We start from the raw sequence: 19,110 nt of genomic DNA on the forward strand, positions 1-19,110 counted from the left end.
TTGATAATTATCCCTTGCCACATCAAAGCATTACACATTATATATTTATATCAAATGACTAGACAGGGTGTTGAAGCAGCCACATGGAGCAATGGCTCTAAGACAATATTCCAATCAGGTTCAGAGATTTGGCATCACCCAGCCACTGTATAGAACATCACACACCAGTAAATACCACACTGGGCCAAATCCTTCTCACATTTACTTTTCAGTGGGCTTGCGTGGGGGAAACAAGGAGGATCTGGCCCAGTGTCCTTATATATAAGCTGAGCCAAATTCTGGGCTGAACTATATCTTGTGCAACTCAACCAAAGTCATTGCCATTGCATACAATGCAATATAACATAACATGCAGCGTACCCTATCTATTGACTCTCATAGCTTTTGATAAACAAGTCAGCACAGAACATAGAGAAGTTACCATAAGCCTTGGCTACATTTATGTGGGGAAAACAACTGTGTGGCCAATACATGTAAAGCAGCGGTTCTCAAATTGTGGGTCGTGACCCCATTTTAATGGGGTCACCAGGGCTGGCTTAGACTTGCTGGGGCCCAGAGCTGAAGCCTGAGCCCCACTGCCTGGGGTCAAAGAAGCCTGAGGGCTTCGGCCCTGGGCAGCAGGGCTCAGGTTACAGGTCCCCTGCCTGGGGCTGAAGTCCTTGGGCTTTGGCTTTGACCCCCCCCCCCGCACCACTACCTGGAGCATTGGGGCTCGGGCTTTGGTCCCCACACCCAGGGCAGTGGGTGGCCTCAGGCTTTGGTCCCCATTCCTGAGGATCTATAGTAATTTTTGTTGTCAGAAGAGGGTCATGATGCAATGAAGTTTGAGAACCTCTGAAAAGTAAAATAAGTCAGTACAAGGCTTATCATCTTTGTTAGCACTGATAACCTTGGGTTGATTTCAGTCATTTGGTCATGTACAATCATTCGAGGGGTAGATGCTTTTTGGATTTAGAAGTGCCCCCATTCCATATCCAGATCGTATCACACACAGCTTCCCAATGGACAAGAGCACATGCACAAATAATGCTTGCAAAGACTGCAACCATATCTTTGTCCCTTGAATTTGAACTCTTGGCCTTAGCGTTCAGGCAGGAGATCAGACAGCAGCCTTATGGAATTTCTATTGCAGCATCTCAGGCATTTTTCTTACATCTGTGTCCTTTGTCTTGGTAATTACTTGACCTGGAAAACTCATTGGAAACTCCAAGTACTTATTCCCAGTTTTTTAAAGCTTATTGTGGCTCAGTTACTTTAGTGCCTAATCCGGTTATTGGTGCTTAATTCTCCTTGACTCTGCTCAGAAGATCAAGCAGAAGACAACTGGTTGAGAGGGGTATAGTTTCTTCAATAGAAAATGCATGAGCATTTAAGTTCATCTCTGAGGAATCCATAGTAGAGTGTCTCAGGAATGCGTGTGTGTTCACTAAGAAAAAGCCACCGGCAGCAACAATTATAATAATACCGAAATAGTCACACATCAGTAGGGGGAAAAAAAGTCTTGCCGATCCAAGGCCATGAAATCAGTCCACAGCTGGGAGCAGGGTCTTTTCCTTCTCTATTGCTACACTCCCTCTCAATACTTGGGGAAACACACACCGTCTTTAGCAATTGTAGAAGTAAATTCCATGGAGGCATTCTCTTCATTTTGGTGACACTGCTGAGCAGAAAAAGAAGAGATGAGTTAGAATCGCAATCAGGCAAGGAAAAAAGGAGGAAAGTGTCAGCATGTCAGCAAAGCAATGAGAGGGGAGGATTAATATATTCCAAGGCCAGAAGGATCATTATGATCATCTAGTCTGATCTCCTGCATAGCACAGGCCAGAGACCTTCCCCAAAATAATTCCTAGAGCAGAACTTTTAGAAAAACATCCAATCTCAATTTAAAAATGATCAGCAATGGAGGATCCAACCACGACCTACAGTAAATTGTTCCAGTGGTCAATTACTCTGTTAACAATTTACACCTTATTTCCAGTCTGAATTTGTTTTAGCTTTAACTTCCAGACATTGGACTGTGTTACACCTTTCTCTCCTAGACTGAAGAGCACATCGTCAAATATTTGTTCCTCATGTAGGTACTTACAGACCGTGATCAAGTCTCCCCTTAACCTTTTCTTTGTTCTGCTAAATAGATTGAGCTCCTTGAGTCTATCACTATAAGGTATGGTTTCTAATCCTCTAAAATCAATCATTCTTGTGCCTCTTCTCTAAACCCTCTCTAATTTACTAACATCTTTCTTGAATTCTGAGTGCCAGAACTGGACACAGTATTCAGCAGCAGTTGCACCAGTTCCAAATATAGAGGTAAAATAACCTCTCTACTCCTACTCAAAATTTCCCCTTTTGTTCACCCCAGGATCACATTAGCTCCATTGGCTACAGCATCACACTGAGAGCTCATGTTCAGCTGTTTATCTACCACAGCTCTAAATCTTTTTCAGAGTCACTAGTTCCCAGGATAGGGTCCCCCATCCTGCAAGCATGGCCTACATTCTTTGTCTGTAGAAGATAACCCTGAAGCTGGATATGGAGACTGCTCACAGCTGGCTGCAGAGCTGAGAAAATATATTTATCATCTTCGATTGGAAATACATATTAGAATACTAATCCTCTGGACTTGAAGTTGCATCTGCCACAATCCAGGTGAATGCTCTAACAACTAGGCTATTCTCAAGTGGGTCTCTCTTAATTGCTCCTGTTGGAGCTATCCTATTTTGTATAGATCATTAAATATTCCCGGGCCTGCAGAAAGATAGACTCAGCCTTGTGGTGAAGGCACTCAGTGGGACTGTAGGTGACCCAAGTTCAAGTCCCTGATCTAAGACTTGAACCTGGAATTCACACATCACAGGTGGGTCCTTCACTTTGACCAGAAATTTAATCCTGGGCCTGAGAAACCTTCCCATCAAAACTGATGAGTCATTTCCATGACAAGTTTCAGTTTTGATGAATCAGCATTTTCTGATGAGGAATGGGGTGGTATTATTGAAAAATCCCAACCAACTTTATTTCAGGTGTTTAGTTTGAGACACCGGAAATGGCTGTGATTTTTAGGAAGTACTGAGCACCCATCTTGTGAAAGATGCCCCTTAAGGGGTCTCAGGTTAGGTGCCCACAAAAATTAGGCATCTAACATCACTAGCCCCTTCTCAAAATTTAGCTTGTAGGTCAGAAATAGTTTGTACTGTTGGTTCAAGGATCATTATTATAACAGACTTTTTAAATAGTGCTTTGAACACTGACTGTATAAGGGGTTGTGAAGAAGAATATGCTGAAATGGCATTGTTAAGATAAAAAGTGGTCTTGTTTAACATTTTAAAGCCATTTTTATAGAACAATGGCCTTCAAGAAATACTGACATCCCAGACATCTTCCTTCCTCAATGGGCTGGAAGCTTTTGGCTCTCAGTTGCAAGTTTCAAAATGAATCTGCACATTTTCAAAATCCATCTGCATTGTGTCTGTATAACTACAATAACTACAAAACCAAACCTTATATAATGTTCATATGTCTCAGCTTGTCACTTAACATGCACAGCTTGGTTGTTCTTGTGTCCGTCCAGTTTTCATACCTTAACATATGCCCCCCTCCCTCACCTTGAACTGAATATTGTAAGTGAAGAGCTGCTGCTGACTCTTCATCTGCCTATCTGTTAATGACACGGAAGGAAAATTTGGTTCCAACTGGTAGAAAGGTCCTCTCAAACCAGCTTCTGTGGGAGGAGTCACTGAGGAACCCAGAATGGGTTCTTTAGGCCTTTGGTAGTTACACAGTTTTGGATTGCTCTCAGCATGACAGGGCATGGTATTTTGTTGCTGGGGAAAGGATGTCATGTGAGTGGCTTTAGGAAACGCAACATCATTTTCAAAGGATAAGCCACTGTTTTCATATTCCCATGAAGCTAATGTAACATCACTAGATAACGTGCTACATGATGAGGACTTCAATGAGCTTTCACAAATATTGTCCATTTGCTGGTTTCCCACCCGGGAGCGAATGTGACACCAGCTACTTGGCTCCAAGGAGCTGACCAGTGGAAGTCCATTGTGTTGCATTTGAGTTGGCCTGCAATGAGCTTGAGGATATATCCTTGCTTGCATCAGCTGCTGTTGCTGTGTTGACAACTGTTTGTTCTGAAGCATCTGCTGCTGCTCTTTATTGTACAAATGTGGCATTAAGTGAGGTCCATGTGAAGAGGTATGCTGGGGAAAGGAATGGCTTCTAGACAGGTGGCCAGCTTCTAATGTACTAGATTTTTGCTCAACAGAATCAGATATTTCATTCTGTAGAGCTTGCACTGGAGACACCTGCATTATGCTGAACTCTTGCATGCCCTGATCATTGTTAAGAGCAGGCTGTGAGGAGGAAATCCATGGATTTGTTACTTGTGATCCAAAAAGATTCTGTTGGTTATTTGCCAATAGAGTTGGTGACTCTGTCTCCATTGGTTTGATTCCCAGCTGATTTGGAGTGGCAGATTTCCAAACATCTAACAAGCGACCTCTTGGAGAATTATTCTGATTGAAACTGATGACTGGATTCATTGAAACCAATGGGTCTGGCTGCTGACTCTCTTGTGAATTCATTTTTAATGGAGCTGGATGATTTGAGTCAATCAGAGTTGAGCCCCGATGTATCTGATTATTAGGAATAACATTCCCCCAGGAAACTGGAGCAGGAGCCTTTGGCTGAAATACCTGTGCAGGATTTGTTAGATTAATCCCTGTAGTTCGCTGGTTATTGAAACCCAAGGAACTTAGTATATTCCCACTTAGCAAATTTGCTTGATCAAAACATGCTTGCTTTTCTGGTTTAGAAGTGATATCCTGGGACATATTGGTGACTAAAGGACCCTGAAGATCATGGTCTAGTGAATTTTGATGTGAAGTATACATTGGATTTTGAAATCCAGATGGTGCAGAGGCTGCTGAATTAGCCCCCCAGAAATGGTGACAATTCACCAGAGGCTTGCTTTGCTGATTGCATTTCTTATTATTGACCAGCTGGTTTTGAAGTCTGTTTAGCTGAGTGCTTTGTGGAATTTGTTCCAGAGGAATTTGTTGAATAAGGGCCTGAGATGAAGCCATCACATCATACTGTGGAAACCCCAGATTCTTTCCATTATCGTTTTTAAACAATATCTCCTCCACACAGGAAGTCACCTCGTCATTTGGTCTCTCCTGGAAACCCTGGGCCACTGGCTCCTTGGTGTCCATGTTGCACAAGATCTCCTCCCATTGCTTTAATTCCAGGTCATCCATTTCCAGGCTCTGCAGAGTCTTAGAGATGTCACCATCCACATTGCCCTTTTCAAAGAGTGTTTCAAAGATGACTAGGAGTGAGTCACTCTCTTTGACAGCTCTCTTATTTCCATCATCCAGCCATGGCTCTTCCGGTACATCGACAATATCTGCCAGGGAGAACTGTGGCACGTTATCAGCATGGGAGACGTATATGGATTCGTCTTGGTTCATCATGGCCCCTAGGAGCGAGTTGGGATCTACGGAGTCCTGCTTCAGGGGAGTCTCTCTCTTTGACTTTGAAACCTTCTTGGTGTGCAAGTAGTCCAGGAACCCTGGCAGACTGTTTTCATACAGGACTGCTTCACCCGTGGCAAATTGAAAAGGCAGTTGCAGGCTCCGCTTGCACAAATGCTCCTCTCCTTCTTCATTCCTGCAGGTATATGAATGGGACATTAAGAAGAGGGTGACAGGACAATGAAATACATAGGGCTGGGCAAAAAACAGCTGCTAGAGAGTGAGATGAGAGCAAACAAGTTGGCATCGGTTTGAGTGTTTTCTCTACTTTAAACCCTACAATTGGGGGGGTGGTTGCTTTGTTTTCTGGCTTGCTCTGAAATGGGAAATACTCCTAACTCAGATAAATGGAGCCAGAGGTTGTGCCGAGTGTCAGTGTGGCTTAGGTAGCTCTGTTGAAAGGCTATTTTTCATAGGTTTTATAAATGTTAAGACCAGAAGGGACCATTATGATCATCTAGTCTGACCTGCAGAACACTGGGCAGTGTATCAGCCTATGATCTAGAGACCTGCCTCAGATCTGAACACCCCTAAATTTTGGGGAAGCTTGGATGCCATCTTTGAGGCTTGGGACCAGGTACAATTTCAACACAGCTGCATTTCAGCATGGCAGGTGATTTTGTCCATGCCCTGAGGAAATGAAGGCTGCGAGGTGAAATCCTGACTTGAGCGTACTCAGTAACAGTTTTGTCATTGACTTCAATGGGGCCAGGATTTCACCCTCGCCATCTGGAGGGACACTTACGACAGGGCCCGCAGCCTGGAAATGATGCAGTCCGGTTGGCCTCCTTTATACACCAGTCTCGCATTTGCTTGGACCCAGATCCAGCCTGCTTTCTTCGTCAGCAGCCTGAAAACAGTCATTCCGCTCTCTCCGGTTTTCATAACTAGGGCAAACAGAAGAAGGTAGCAGCCTAAGCTCAGCAAAATGCACCAAGAAATAGCTCTCAGCCTGCTCCTGTCTATTACATCCAGAAAAAGGTTACCAACTGAGATCTGCAGAACCATTTCACGGACCAGCTCACAAACCATGTAGGCAAACCTTTTACAGTGACACTGCATAGCTACGCCCTGGCCTTACTTGGCAAAGTGTATAATGTTAAAGAAAATCCTTACTGGCCCTGAGTTCATTGCCTGGGATCAGCACTGGGCTATAAAACCTCAGTAGGACATAAAACCTCATGTTTCAGGGTTTAAACCAAACTATAACTACTAGGGAAGAGAACGAGACCTTTCTGGGGCAGATTACCATACACAGCTGCCTATTAGAAGCTCAGAAGTATCTGGTGCCAGCCAAGATACTGGGCTACACGTACTTCGGGGGTGATCCAGTCTGGCTATTCCTATGTTCCAATGAATTTTCTCAGTGGCTTTGGGACGTTTGAGTCTTGGTGGTGTGACATGTTTGTCCATTAGCTTTTCGCATCTGGAGGGCTGCAGTCAAATCAAACCTGGATCACAAATGAGTGATTTCAGAAGGTTCGGTCAGATTCCTAGTGGATATCTGTCCACATCACAGAAACACAGCACAGCTTAACAAAATGGGCAATTTCTGGATAGGACAAGGTTAGGACTAAACTAACATGGGCTGCTGCAAGTCAGAATTCAGAGCTTGTCTACATGTGGAAATTTCCCAGCATAACTCTACCAGTATAATTATACCACTCTAGTTATGCCAGTATAGCTACCTGGCTTAGCTCATACTCAGAGGTATTCTTTGGGAAGTTAAACTTGTACAGGAGGATGTTACTTATTGCAAGGGGAGGTTCTTCGAGATGTGCGGTCCCTATCTGGATTCCACACGTGGGCATGCATTTGTGTTATGTGCCTGGGTCTGGAATTTTTTCTAAGTAGTGTCTGTTGACCTGCACGTGTGCAGTACCTTCCCTTGTGCTTCCAAATGAGGGCATAAGGGGTGGTGCAGGCCGACACCTCTCCAGTTCCTCCTCTTACCACAATGCAAGTGAGTCTGCAGCAGAGGGGAAGGAAGGTGGGTAGTGGTATACAGATAGGGACTACACATCTTGAAGAACCTCAAGTTACAGTAAGTAACCTCTTCTCCATCGTCTTCTTTTTCAAGGGCGGGTCCCTACGTGTATTCTACAGGTGGGTGTCGTGCAAGCAGCAATCAGTGGGTGCGAGAAAGCTGCTAGCAGAGCTGTTTGTAACAGCCATTCCTACTGCTGCATCCCTAGTACCACTTGAATCAGGGCATCATGAGCCATAAACCTGTGGACCAAGCACTGAATTGTGGCTTTGCAAATGTCCTGCAATGGGACATCTGATAAGAATGCCATGGGGGCTGCTTGTGTTTGCCTGGAGTGAGCTGTAACACCTCTACGAGGGGAAGGTTTGCTATCGTACAGTATTCAATACTCATCCTGAGACCCACTTGGAAATTCTCTGTGAGGCTACAGCTTGGCCCCTTGACCTTTTCACTATGGCGACAAAGAGCCTCAGATTTTCTGATGGGTTTGGTTCTCTGCAGGTAGAACATTGGGTTGCATCTGACGTCGAGGGAGTGCAGTTTCCTGTCCCCAGGAGAAGCATGAGGTTTTGGAAAAAATACAGGTAAGTGAATTGATTGGTGATATGGAATTTGGAAACAATTCTGGGGAGGAATTTGGGGTGTAGCTGGAGGGAGACTCTCTCTTTATGGAATACTGTGCAACAGTGATTTCCCCTACATCCACCCTTGAATTTCCCCAACCCCCCCATCCAGTTTTGTGAACTAGTTACATGCCAGGTTAGTGACTATTCGGAAATGTGAATCGGAATTGAAACATTACTACACACTTGAAAAGCATATACAGTGTATGATAAAATACTCGTATCTGAAAAAGTATAATAGATTTGAAAAATATGAACATAGACTAGCTTTCTTATACAACTGTGTTTTTTATGACAATGTCAGTGTATTCATTTGGTGATGTTGGCCAACCTAATAATTTCAAATGATGATTTGTAAACCAAGTCTAAATGAGCTCTCTCGCTGACAGCTAGTGATGAGCTGAAGCTGGGGCTGGGGGGAAAGGCTTCAGGACCAGACTGTATTTACATGCACACCTAATCTACCTAGGTATCCAGCAAACAGCTGTGTTGCCCAAGTGATAGATTTTGGCTGGGATTGGGTTACAAATTACTTGAATGCCGGTGGGAGGAGGAATGAAATGTTGTTGTTCTTATTGTATGAGTAAAGGGCAGTAGAACTATACTTAGCCTGTGCTGATTGAGGGCCTCAAGAGAGAGGGTGGGGACCTGTCCCTCTCCACTGTTTAAAGACAGAGCTGATTAGGCTCCATACATAGTCTTTTGTTCTGTTAAGTGACCACTGCAGCTGAACTCACTGATAATCAGGTCTAAGTGCTCAGTCCTGCTGTGGGGACAGTGTTTCTGTGGAAGAGACAGCCCAGATTGCACTAGCAGCGAGGTTCCCACACTGAGAACTCAGCTGAAATCACTGAGAGCTGGTGGGACCTCAAGAGACCAACTCGCAGAGGTCACGGTGGCAGGTGGCAGCAGAAGGTGACTGCGCAGGGCATTGTCAACAGAGTGGTGGAGTGAACGGTGCCACAATGAACAGCAGTGGCCAGAGCGAACAGTGAGCAGCTGGAGGAACAAGCAAGGTGCCTTCTTGCCCCCCACCTGAGAGGTGTCTGTACTCATGTGAAAGCACCTCTGAAGTCTGAGTCTCCACTGACCAAGAACAACACCGGTGAGTGGAGTGCGGTGGAGGGAAAAGTGAAGGGCACATTAAATAAACCTCTGTTGTTGGACTATATTTTAGTGACTTTGCTCCAGAATGCTAGATTTGTGACTGGGAATGGAAATTTGTTATGTATTTTGGTGTAACTTGCATTATCCTCATGTTAACTTTGCATTATCCTAACAAAACATTTACTTTATTCATCTCTTTTATATGTTGCAGGTCAAAGTGAAAATGAAAAGACAAAAAACAATACAACAATTTTTCCACTTACAGGCCTCAAAAACTAACCAAGGTGAAGAACACTGCTCAAGTTGGTCCACAGTCCTGGATCATCTAGACTTAAGGAACTAAACTCAGCAGCAGCAGGAGGGATAGCTCAGTGGTTTGAGCACTGGCCTCCTAAACCCAGGGTTGTGAGTTCAATCCTTAAGGGGGCCATTTGGGGATGGGTCCTGCTTTGAGCCGGGGGTTAGACTAGATGATCTCCTGAGGTCCCTTCCAACCCTAATAATCTATGATTCTATGTATCTCCGGAGAGCTCCTTCCTGCTTAGATAGAAAAGCTTTCTTTTTCTGAATGCTGCCCCAGAGGGGCGTTTTCTTCTTTCACTCATGACTGCTGTTCTGTGCCAGCTATTGTGGCTCTCAACACTTGATTGAAGGGGACAAATAAGCAGGCTGGTAGCAGGGCCTGAGTGAGGGAAGATATCAGCGTCTTAAGAGCCTAACTGGCTCCTGCTACTTCAGCTGACTGCCTGTTCCCCTCAAGTGGATTCACGGAAGTAGCAGGAAACAGGAAGCTCCCTGAGAAGCTGGTGTGAATCAATCCAGGCTCCTGGGGGTGCGAGAGAGGTACATAAGAGGTGCCACCTCCTCTCTCTCCCTGCAGCTCTTGCTGTTTTCTGTTATTCCCTCTCACCTTTTCTCCTGCCTGCCTGTTATGTCTCTTGTGCCCTCCTTCCTCAAGCACAACCCTCCACAGGTCTGTGCATCTAGAGCAGGGAGAATACATATGCACCGGCACCAGATGCAATTTTCTACACTCTGGGTCCTTGTGGTGTCCACCCCGCCCCCCCCACAGTCTGGCACCTGAGGCGGCCACCTCAGTTTGCTTCATGGTAAGGCCAGCCCTGACAACAACCTTCAGAAGATCTATTACGATAGGAAGCGTGTGGAAGCCATCCAGGAAACTGAAAACACGACTATGATAGGCACCTGTGCTCTTCAGCCCTGATTTTTTTCAGGAATTCATACTATACACAGATGCCTCGAATGTCGATCTCGTGCCATCTTCTCACAAGACTTTGAAGGAGAAAAACACCTGGTCCTGTTCCCTAGGGAAAAGTCGTACTCAATTATTGACAAGGAAGTATTAACTTACCAGTGGGCAGTAGACACCCTCAGGTATTACTTGTTGTGTAGCCCCTTTTCCCTGATCACTGATTACGTGCCCCTACGCTGGATCCAGACAACAGAGGACATGAACCCTCCTATGACGAGATGGTAGCCTGCACTACAACACTATAGCTTCCAAGTACAACACTAGGTGGGAAAGGACCCCAGTTTCTTTTCACAGGAGATCGGGGATGGAGACAACCCAACCCCAAATGGCCTTCTCATCTTGAGGGGTGAGGTATGTGAAGGGACACACCATCACTCTGATATGAAGGAAACTAATGAGTTCTTATGGGCCGGTTCCATGGTAACAAGATGCACCTTCAAGACTTGTTCAGCCTAAAGGAGGAGGAGCTTAAAAAGGGGATTTTACCATAGGAAGGGACAGTGATCAGGAATAAGGCTGCTCCACCCAGAGACTGCTGGTCCTAGCCAAGGAGGAAACAGCCACAAGACACACCACTCCCAAAGCCTCCCTGACTGACAGCAAAGAAATGTGCCCCAGGAAGAGTGGTAGAAGGCAAACTCCATGAAGGAGCAATAGAAGCAATAGACTCTAGGAGATTAACCCATTGGAGCTGAATATCCAGGGTCTGTCTGAGAGACTGGCCCTCTTTCCAGGCAGATCCTCCTCTTTTTCAAGGGGAAGGGAAGAGGAGGAGCCAACCCTCTGCCCATGTGTGGTTGCCTCAGAGAACTCCCCCAAGTGCCGCCAACTGGGGGAGAAAAGAAGGTAAACAACATACAGTGGGACCAGGGTAGGGCTACCTCACAGGAGAGTACTAAACAATGCCTCTCAGCTCACTGCAGGGTGGGGGCACACAATGCTGGAGTAGGCCAAACTGTTCTAGCTGGTCCCAGGATGGCCTCGTTTATTGGAAGGGATGGTCCCTGTGGCTGCAAGATTTCCAAGAGATGGTGTTGGGGGCCCTAGGCCTCCTCCAGTGGAATTTGCAAGTCATCGACCACCCTTTGGAATAGATCTTGAAGAGAGGGTGGCAATTGGATGACCGCGTTGTCCAGTCATGAGGAGGTTCCAGTCAGAACTGGCGGCACCGGCACTGCTTCTTCCTCCTCATACACCGATGGAACTGGCTGACTAGAAGTGGAAGAATGGTAGGACCCTTGCGAAAATTCTGGGCATCTGCTATAAGGATCCCAGGGGCCCCAGTACAGCCAGAAGGAGGGATTTATCAGTTGTGGTGATACCCAAGGGAAATGACCAGGTGTTCCTGGGCAGGGGGGGTGTTGTAGTCAAGAGGCTCGGGGTTCTGTGGCTGTCTGTCTGGGCTCCTGCACCTTCCTGGAGATATTGGTGGAGCTACTGCCTCTGACTCCTCCAACTCTGAAGAGGTTCCATCAGAAATGGTGGTGCTGTTGCTATTGAGACGCTCCTGTCCAGTGGATCGGGATGGGGTCTCTCCTGTGACAGCCGCAACAGTTTGGCCTCCCGGCTAAGAACTTCCCTGAGAACTGCAGGGCCCGATAGAAGTGGAGACTGTGGGTGGGGGAGAAAGACATCCTCCGGTGTCAGAAAATTCTCCTTATGCCAGAGTCTGCAGAGTTCCCACTAAGGCACCAGAGGGACCTGCTTTATCCATCAGAGCTGGCCACTCTCCGAATTGCCAAGGTAGTACCAATGGTACATCCAGACCTGCCCTCATGGATGGGATTGGTCTGTCTTTCTGACCTGGTACTACACTCACTGTTGGGACTGATGGATCCTTTTTCTTCTTTGCCTTATCCTCCAGCACAGAGGGCTTTGGCGCCAGTTCCATGGGATCTGTACATGACGTCTCACCTGACCAGGCATGGCTTGGGGAGCAAACAAGTTCCTTGAGCGCAGTCCACTCCTGGGATCTGCCCTTATGCACATAAGTGTGTTTCTTACTCACATGGGGAGCCCTGTGTCCTGAGTCCTTGGGCTTTGGTGCCAGCAGCTCCACTCCGTGGCTCATGCTTGGAGGGGCATTGCTGGTCAGCTTAGGCCAAAGTACAGGGAGGTCCCTCTGGCCCAGATCAGAGCAGGGCCTCAAAGCCTCTTCCATTAGGTGCTTCTTCAGCCTGAGTCCTTCCTTGGGCCTCTCTGGTTCTGGGCAGGAAGGACACTTCTCAAACCTATGCGCCTCACCCAGACAGTAGAGTCACCGTTGACCATCGCTGACGGAAAAAGAGCGGAGGCAGGAGATGCAGTTCTTGAAGCCCAGGAACCTGGGCATAGTCCCCAAGACAAAGACAGTCCCCGACTGGGGGGAGGGGTTTACTAAATTGTTCTAAACTATATGACATACAACTAAGATTTCTAAACTACAGGATAATTATTTGCAGCCAATATGTACTATAACTCTTCTTGAGAGTTCAAGAGCGAAGGAAGACAGGATTCTGACTCAGGCCATGTGGCCATAAGAGGGAACTGGAGAGCTATCCACTCACACTGCCCCCTATACCTTTGATTGGGGAGCACAAGGGAAGATACAGTTCATGTGCAGGTCATTGGACACTGCCTGGAAAAACTTCCAGACTCATTCACATGATGCGCACCCACATGTGGAATACGCAAAGGGACCAGCATACAAAGAATTATAATTATGCTGGTAAAATAATAATTAAAATAATATATGGAGATATAGCTATCTCATGGAACTGAAAGGTCATTGAGTCCAGGCCCCTGCCTTGGCTAGCAGGACCAAGTACTGATTTTGCCCCAGATCCCTAAGTGGCCCCCTCAAGGATTGAATTTACAACCCTGGGTTTAGTAAGCCAATGCTCAAACCACTGAGCTATCCCTCCCCTCTAGTAATCTTCCTTGAGTAGACCATCCCTGCATAAAATAGGACAATACAATCATGTTCGCTGAGTTGGATCTTTGATCTTATAGCTTGGCCCCAAACTCACTTTTCACATGCTTCTCTGCACAGTGCATCATGTCTGCTGCATGGATAAACTGGTACCCAGAGCCTCTCATGCAGAGCTCAGTTTCTGTGTATCCCAGCACAACTTTTCCTCTGTAAAATAAAACAAACAAAACAAGAAATGCAGTTCACGGAACTTTTAGGACCAAGGATGAATGCAGAACACAGCTATGTGGGTCCATTAGCTCGGGCTTATCAGATAAATGCACAGATTGGGTTAACAGGGAAAGCTCTGGTGGACTTAGCCCACCCATAGTTATCTCTCCAGCTGAGTGAAGAGGCATTTTCCATTCTGTGAAAAATTCTGAGATTTTGAAAATGTTTCAGTCCTCACCAGGATAAAGCAAACCAAAGAAAAATCAACTCAATTTTTTTTGTAGAATGACTACCCCAGCTGGTGTGCACAGGTATTGCAGAATGACTGCCCCTTTGTATTCTTCCCTTTCCCTCCCTGGGTATTCTACTGTTAATTGAATTAGCACATTAGCACTGATCCCCCCCACTTGGTAAGGCAACTCCCATCTTTTCATGTACTGTGTATATATATCTGCTACTGTATTTTCCATTCCATGTATCTGATGAAGTGGGTTTTAGCCCATGAAAACTTATGCCCAAATAAACTTGTTAGTCTCTAAGGTGCCACAAGGACTCCTCGTTGTTTTTGCCCCAGCTGGGAAACAAGGCAACCCCCGTACCCAAGGAGCCAGCCTGCTGGGCTGTCCAGGTCCTCAGGGGAGCTGCTCCGAATAGGAAACCAGCCTCCTAAGTCCTCGGGAAGCCTGGGAGTTGGGGCCTGTCCAGCCAGCTACCCAAGACTTGGGATCTTGGAAGCCTGGGCTGTCAAGGAACTGCCTGCATATAAGCTTGAGTTTCTAGCCTCTCAGCTCCCATTCAGCCCAGCGGACTGGTTGCTGAAGAGCAGGACATCTGAGCTGGAATGAACCAGGTTTTGGATCGAATCCTGGCTGCGTTCCACTGTAATTTTGTCAAGTTCCTGTAGAATGTTTTGATTTCAGCAAATCAATATTTTCCAGCAGAAAAATGTTTCAGCCAAAAAATTCCATCCAACTCTGCTCACTTCACAGAAGAACAGTTAGGAAGAGTCATCTTCAGTACGTTCTCCCTGCACCTTTGCCTTTAGACCAATGGTGCGCAAACTTTCCCAGTTGTGCCCCCTTGCCAGTAATGGAATCTGCCTGTGCTCCCTCTCCCCTCATTACTTCACAGTCAAGGCTCCCTCAGCAAAGGGAGCTTGGGCTGAAAGCAGAGACTGGGGCAGAACTGGGGTAGAGGAGGAGCTGGTCTGGGATGGAGAGGGAATGACAGCTGAGCCAGGATTGGGAGTGGTGCAGGAGCTGAAGTGGAGCGCGGGTTAAGGGTGGAACGGAACTGTGGGCGGATCTGGATTGGAGGCGGAGCTGGGCCTGGAGCCATGATGCTCCCTCCGCAACCCCTATGGGGGCTGACCCAAGGCTGGAGACAGAGCAGGACTGGGAGTTGGGGTAGGGGGAGGAGTGGGGCTGGGAGTGGAGTTGGTCTGGGAGCAGAGCAGGGACAGAAGCATGGCGCTCCTTCCCTGCTACCTGTAGAGGCTGGCTCACCACATACCCACCCCTGAATGTTCCTCCCTAGGGGGCACTCCCCAGAGTTTGGGGACCACTGCTTTAAAGGTGTTTCTGGATGTTCTCCAAGCTGAGAATTTGTAGCAAGATGCCATCTACATGGAAGGACAAGGTAGAAGAGCAATAATAATTGTAAAGTAAAAGTAATGCCCTGAAATAACCATGAGGGGGTTTTCAAAGGAGCCTGAGTTAGCTGCCCATTTCAGTGGGAGCTGGGCACTGTAACAGGGTGGCCAGTCCCTTTAACAGTCAGAGGCCTGGAGCTGGCCAGGACCGTACCATTAGCCCTGCCTTCCACAGCTGGGATGGGGCGTGGAGTTTCATTAGTAGAACCAGCAGGGTTTGGGGGAGCTGATTGTTCGATAAGGAGCAGCAGGAAGCAGGGGGTCCCATGTCTGCATGCTTGCTTAGCTTGCTCACTCAGGAAAGGAAAGAGCAAGAGTGAGGCTGGAGGGAGAGATTTCAGCAGACGCCTGCCAAGGCAGGGAATGGCTGCTGAGTGTGAATAGGCTCCAGCAGGAAACCCAGAGGAGGCAGGTGGGAACTGAGAGACTACAGTGGGAAATGGCAAAGACTACAGAGGCTGCTGAGCATGAGCAGGCTCTGGGAGGGGACCCTGAGTCTTTAAAGGAAAGACTTGAGGTGGGAAAGTCTGGAGGGAAAGATTAGGAGTGGGAACATGGGGAAGATCTGAGAACTCTGCTTTGAGAGTCTATGGAGAACTGCAGAACTGAAGAAGAATTTTGCTGATAGTTTAAGTTATAGGCCCAGAACTGAAGAAAAGGGAAACTGAGGCAGGGACGCTGCAGAGTGACCGCAGGCCATGAGAAAGCTCTTAGGAGGCAGCTGGCCCATGGACAGGCACCTAACTCCTTTATGTTGCTGTGATAATCCCAGCCTATGCCAATAGCTGGAAATATGTTTTGAGACACAGTGGATTTTAACCCGATGATGTCCCTCTGAATGTAATTATGTTTACTGCAGGTTATTTGAAATGCAATGGACAAACTTTTCATAGGAGACTTTCTTTTCTCTATTCACTTAATCCGGCATTTGGCCAGGGTTACAATCATGTTTTCTCTGTTTCCACAACAGCAGTACTAGCATCTCTTGTTTTGCATTTCACATCCGCTATAGCATGATGTCTGCCTATATCCTCAGCAAACTTAACGAGAGCTGTGAGCATGTGGCATCTTGGCCCTGACTCTGTGCCATACCTTGAATCACAGGCCACGGGGGTAAAATCCAGCTTGTGTTTTGTTTGGAAGATGAAGGTCTTCATTCGAAGCTCCAGGATAGAAAACGGTTGGAGCGGAGTTGCGATGGCAAACAGAGCCAGCTGGGGAGGCCTGTGGGTCCCATCTTCTGTTCTCTTTTGCTGCCCATGGAGAAATTTCAAACGGCCATGGAAATTCAAGGCCTTTGGGGAAGCAGGAAGAAGTGGAGATGACAAAGATATACATTAGTGACATGGATCATTCATATCAAAATCTCTCCATTCAACTCCCCACCACTGTAGTATCCAGGTACCACACAGACATTACTGAATATATCCCCCATGATCTGGGAAAAATTATCCCTGTTTCACAGATAACACACTGCCATTATCCCTATTGGGCACATGAGAAACAGAGGCACAGTGAGATTTGCCCCAGGGCACACAGAGAGTTGAACATGGTTCTTCTGAGTTCTAGGGCAGGGCCTTGGCCACCAGGCCATCCTTCTTCTCTACTGTCTCATCTCAAAATCCCAACTGTCCAGAGGAAGCTTGAGCCTGGCAAAGCTCTGTGGACTCCCCACAGTGTGGCATGAATGGGGAAATATCCCAATACTCCCCATCAACTCCCATCATCTCTGGTCAGGTTTGCACCATCCCACAGCAGAAACTAGTACCTACTCGAGAAGCCAGGCTCAGAGTCTGTTCCCAGGGGTGTGACTGTCATGAGGCAAGTGCAGCAGGGGAGAAAGACCTAGATCCTCAAAGGCATTTAAGCACCTAGCTCCCATTGAGAGGTAGGTGCCTAACTCTCTGGGGATTTGAGCCCAAATGCCTTGCTGGCTGGATTACCAGGAATCCCGAGGAGCTGTCCAACAAGCAACGGAAGCGACAGATGAAGCTTCTTTCTAAGAAGGATGAATTCTCAGGTGGCAGGTGCTGGGGGTCATCCATGGTGGTGCTGCTGCTGTCTACATGAGGCATGGCTGGGAAACCAAACCAAAACAAGAGAGAATGTATTCGTCTTGTTTGAAACCACTTCAGAACATTCCTGTTATGCTGAGTCCTTAATGTCCACCAGGCACTGGCTCCTCCATTCCTTGATCTTTCTGACTGGTCTGGCCCTCCACTGCTCATCAAAACACATTTGATGCTCCCACTAAGAATAAGTTTTCTTCAGAATAGCATCCTGCTCAAAACGGCCACAAATTGCATTGCCAGCTCCCCTCCCACCCCCGCCTTTGGACAGGGTTCCCAGTGGGATTGCAGGTGCCATTGTGCCTTACAACCCTTTGTTTGCTTTAGCACTTCAGGCTTGTCAGTCTCCATGGGGCTTTTCCTGTAGAGCTCATTGAGGCAGCGGTAGTCACGGTTCTCACTGCACAGTCTTGTATTCCCTCAGCCCTGGTCACTTACCGTCTGTGCCTTGATCCGGTTCCTTGTATGGAGGCAGGTTTAGGGACCATTGCAGCTGGCACTGGAACATGGCTCGATCGTCCACGTGGATCAGCTCAAACACACTCTGGTAGATGATGTCTGACTGAAAAGAAATCAAAGGGAATATGCCATTGAACGCCCACTCAGCTGAGAGACACATGGAGCAAGAACTGAAAGGCACAACTAATTCATTGCAGCAGCACTGCTCTGCAGCCCCATCCCCTGTCTGTGGCTCAACACCTACGCATGGTCTGGCTCCCTCAGCACTGCCAGACTGACGAAGTGTAGCAGGCCGACCCTTTGACAACTGCCATGGAGACAAGTGCACAGCAAAGCGGTTAAATCAGCCGCATGTTTGAGTCATTCAGACTAGCTGGAGAATGGAGGCTCTGAAAATGGGGCTATCATCTTATGACTTGTATTACTGTGGCATTCAAAGCCAGAGGCCATCTGGCTGGGAAGCATGCCCACCAGAAAGGTGAAAACAGCTTCCTGGACCTCATACAAGGGACACGTGGACTGAATCAATCCGTCAGGCTATGCAAAATATAAAACGACTTTCAAACCAGTGTGCCTGAGGATTTCCTCCCACGCCTCCTGGAAATCAAACAGATTCTTTCATTTAATGTACCTCTCTCCTTCTCCCACTGCTTAGGCCATGATGGAGGGCATTCATGAAGTTCAGTTTGGGTGACTTTTAAGGTTACTTTTTAATTCAGCATCAAAGAATTAACAGTTTCAGCTGAAAGCCAACTGTTAGCAACAGAAAAATAGAAATAAACATTACAAACACTACCTGATTTCCCTGCTGGCACAGTGTTCAATGTTTGGTCCATGGTCTCTTCCTAGGCCACCCGCTGTGCACGACCAGTGCACAGCAATCTTTAAAACTACCTATAAGCCTAGGCCACCAAATGCCTTTTCAGGTTGCGCCTCTCCCGGGGTCAGGAGTGTTAAGATCCAGGATTCTGTTCCAAACTCTTTGCTACGTGAAGCGTTCCATATGCACAGGCTAACGGAGCACCATGCCCCAACTGGTTTGGATTTGTTCCCTCCATCAAAAGGCAAGACAGACAAGTTTAAAAATTTTAAAATGACCCGTATGCTGCTTGTACAGTGAGGGGCTGTGCTGAATGTTCACAGCCAAATGAGAACGTACAAGAGGGAACAATTTGAAATTGCTGGGGTTGGAGTTCAAAACTCTCGTAAGGCCCGTCCTGGACCATCCGTTCCCCAACGCTGCTCCCATTTGACAGATGTAGGGCCAGGAGCCTTCCTCA

General features: G+C 47.0%; 1 protein-coding gene across 3 annotated transcripts in view; it reads right to left on the reverse strand.

The window, feature by feature from the left end:
- Positions 1–775: 775 nt before the first annotated feature.
- LOC115659982 (aryl hydrocarbon receptor-like) overlaps positions 776–19,110 on the reverse strand; it is a 114,347-nt gene continuing 96,012 nt past the window's right edge. The window contains exons 5-11 of one of the 3 annotated variants that reach the window (XM_030580840.1): positions 17,810–17,933; positions 17,246–17,379; positions 16,395–16,597; positions 13,539–13,648; positions 6,286–6,427; positions 3,600–5,676; positions 776–1,657 (exon numbers count right to left, since the gene is read on the reverse strand). In XM_030580840.1, the coding sequence (XP_030436700.1) occupies positions 1,577–1,657; positions 3,600–5,676; positions 6,286–6,427; positions 13,539–13,648; positions 16,395–16,597; positions 17,246–17,379; positions 17,810–17,933 (2,871 nt within the window). In that variant the 3' untranslated portion in view covers positions 776–1,576. Of the gene's footprint in view, positions 1,661–3,599; positions 5,677–6,285; positions 6,428–13,538; positions 13,649–16,394; positions 16,598–17,245; positions 17,380–17,809; positions 17,934–19,110 lie in introns of all 3 variants that reach the window. The other 2 variants (XM_030580839.1, XM_030580841.1) reach the window with 2 other exon arrangements.

The sequence above is a fragment of the Gopherus evgoodei genome, chromosome 11 (genome assembly GCF_007399415.2).
Source record: "Gopherus evgoodei ecotype Sinaloan lineage chromosome 11, rGopEvg1_v1.p, whole genome shotgun sequence".
NCBI classification, from domain to species: Eukaryota; Metazoa; Chordata; order Testudines; family Testudinidae; genus Gopherus; species Gopherus evgoodei.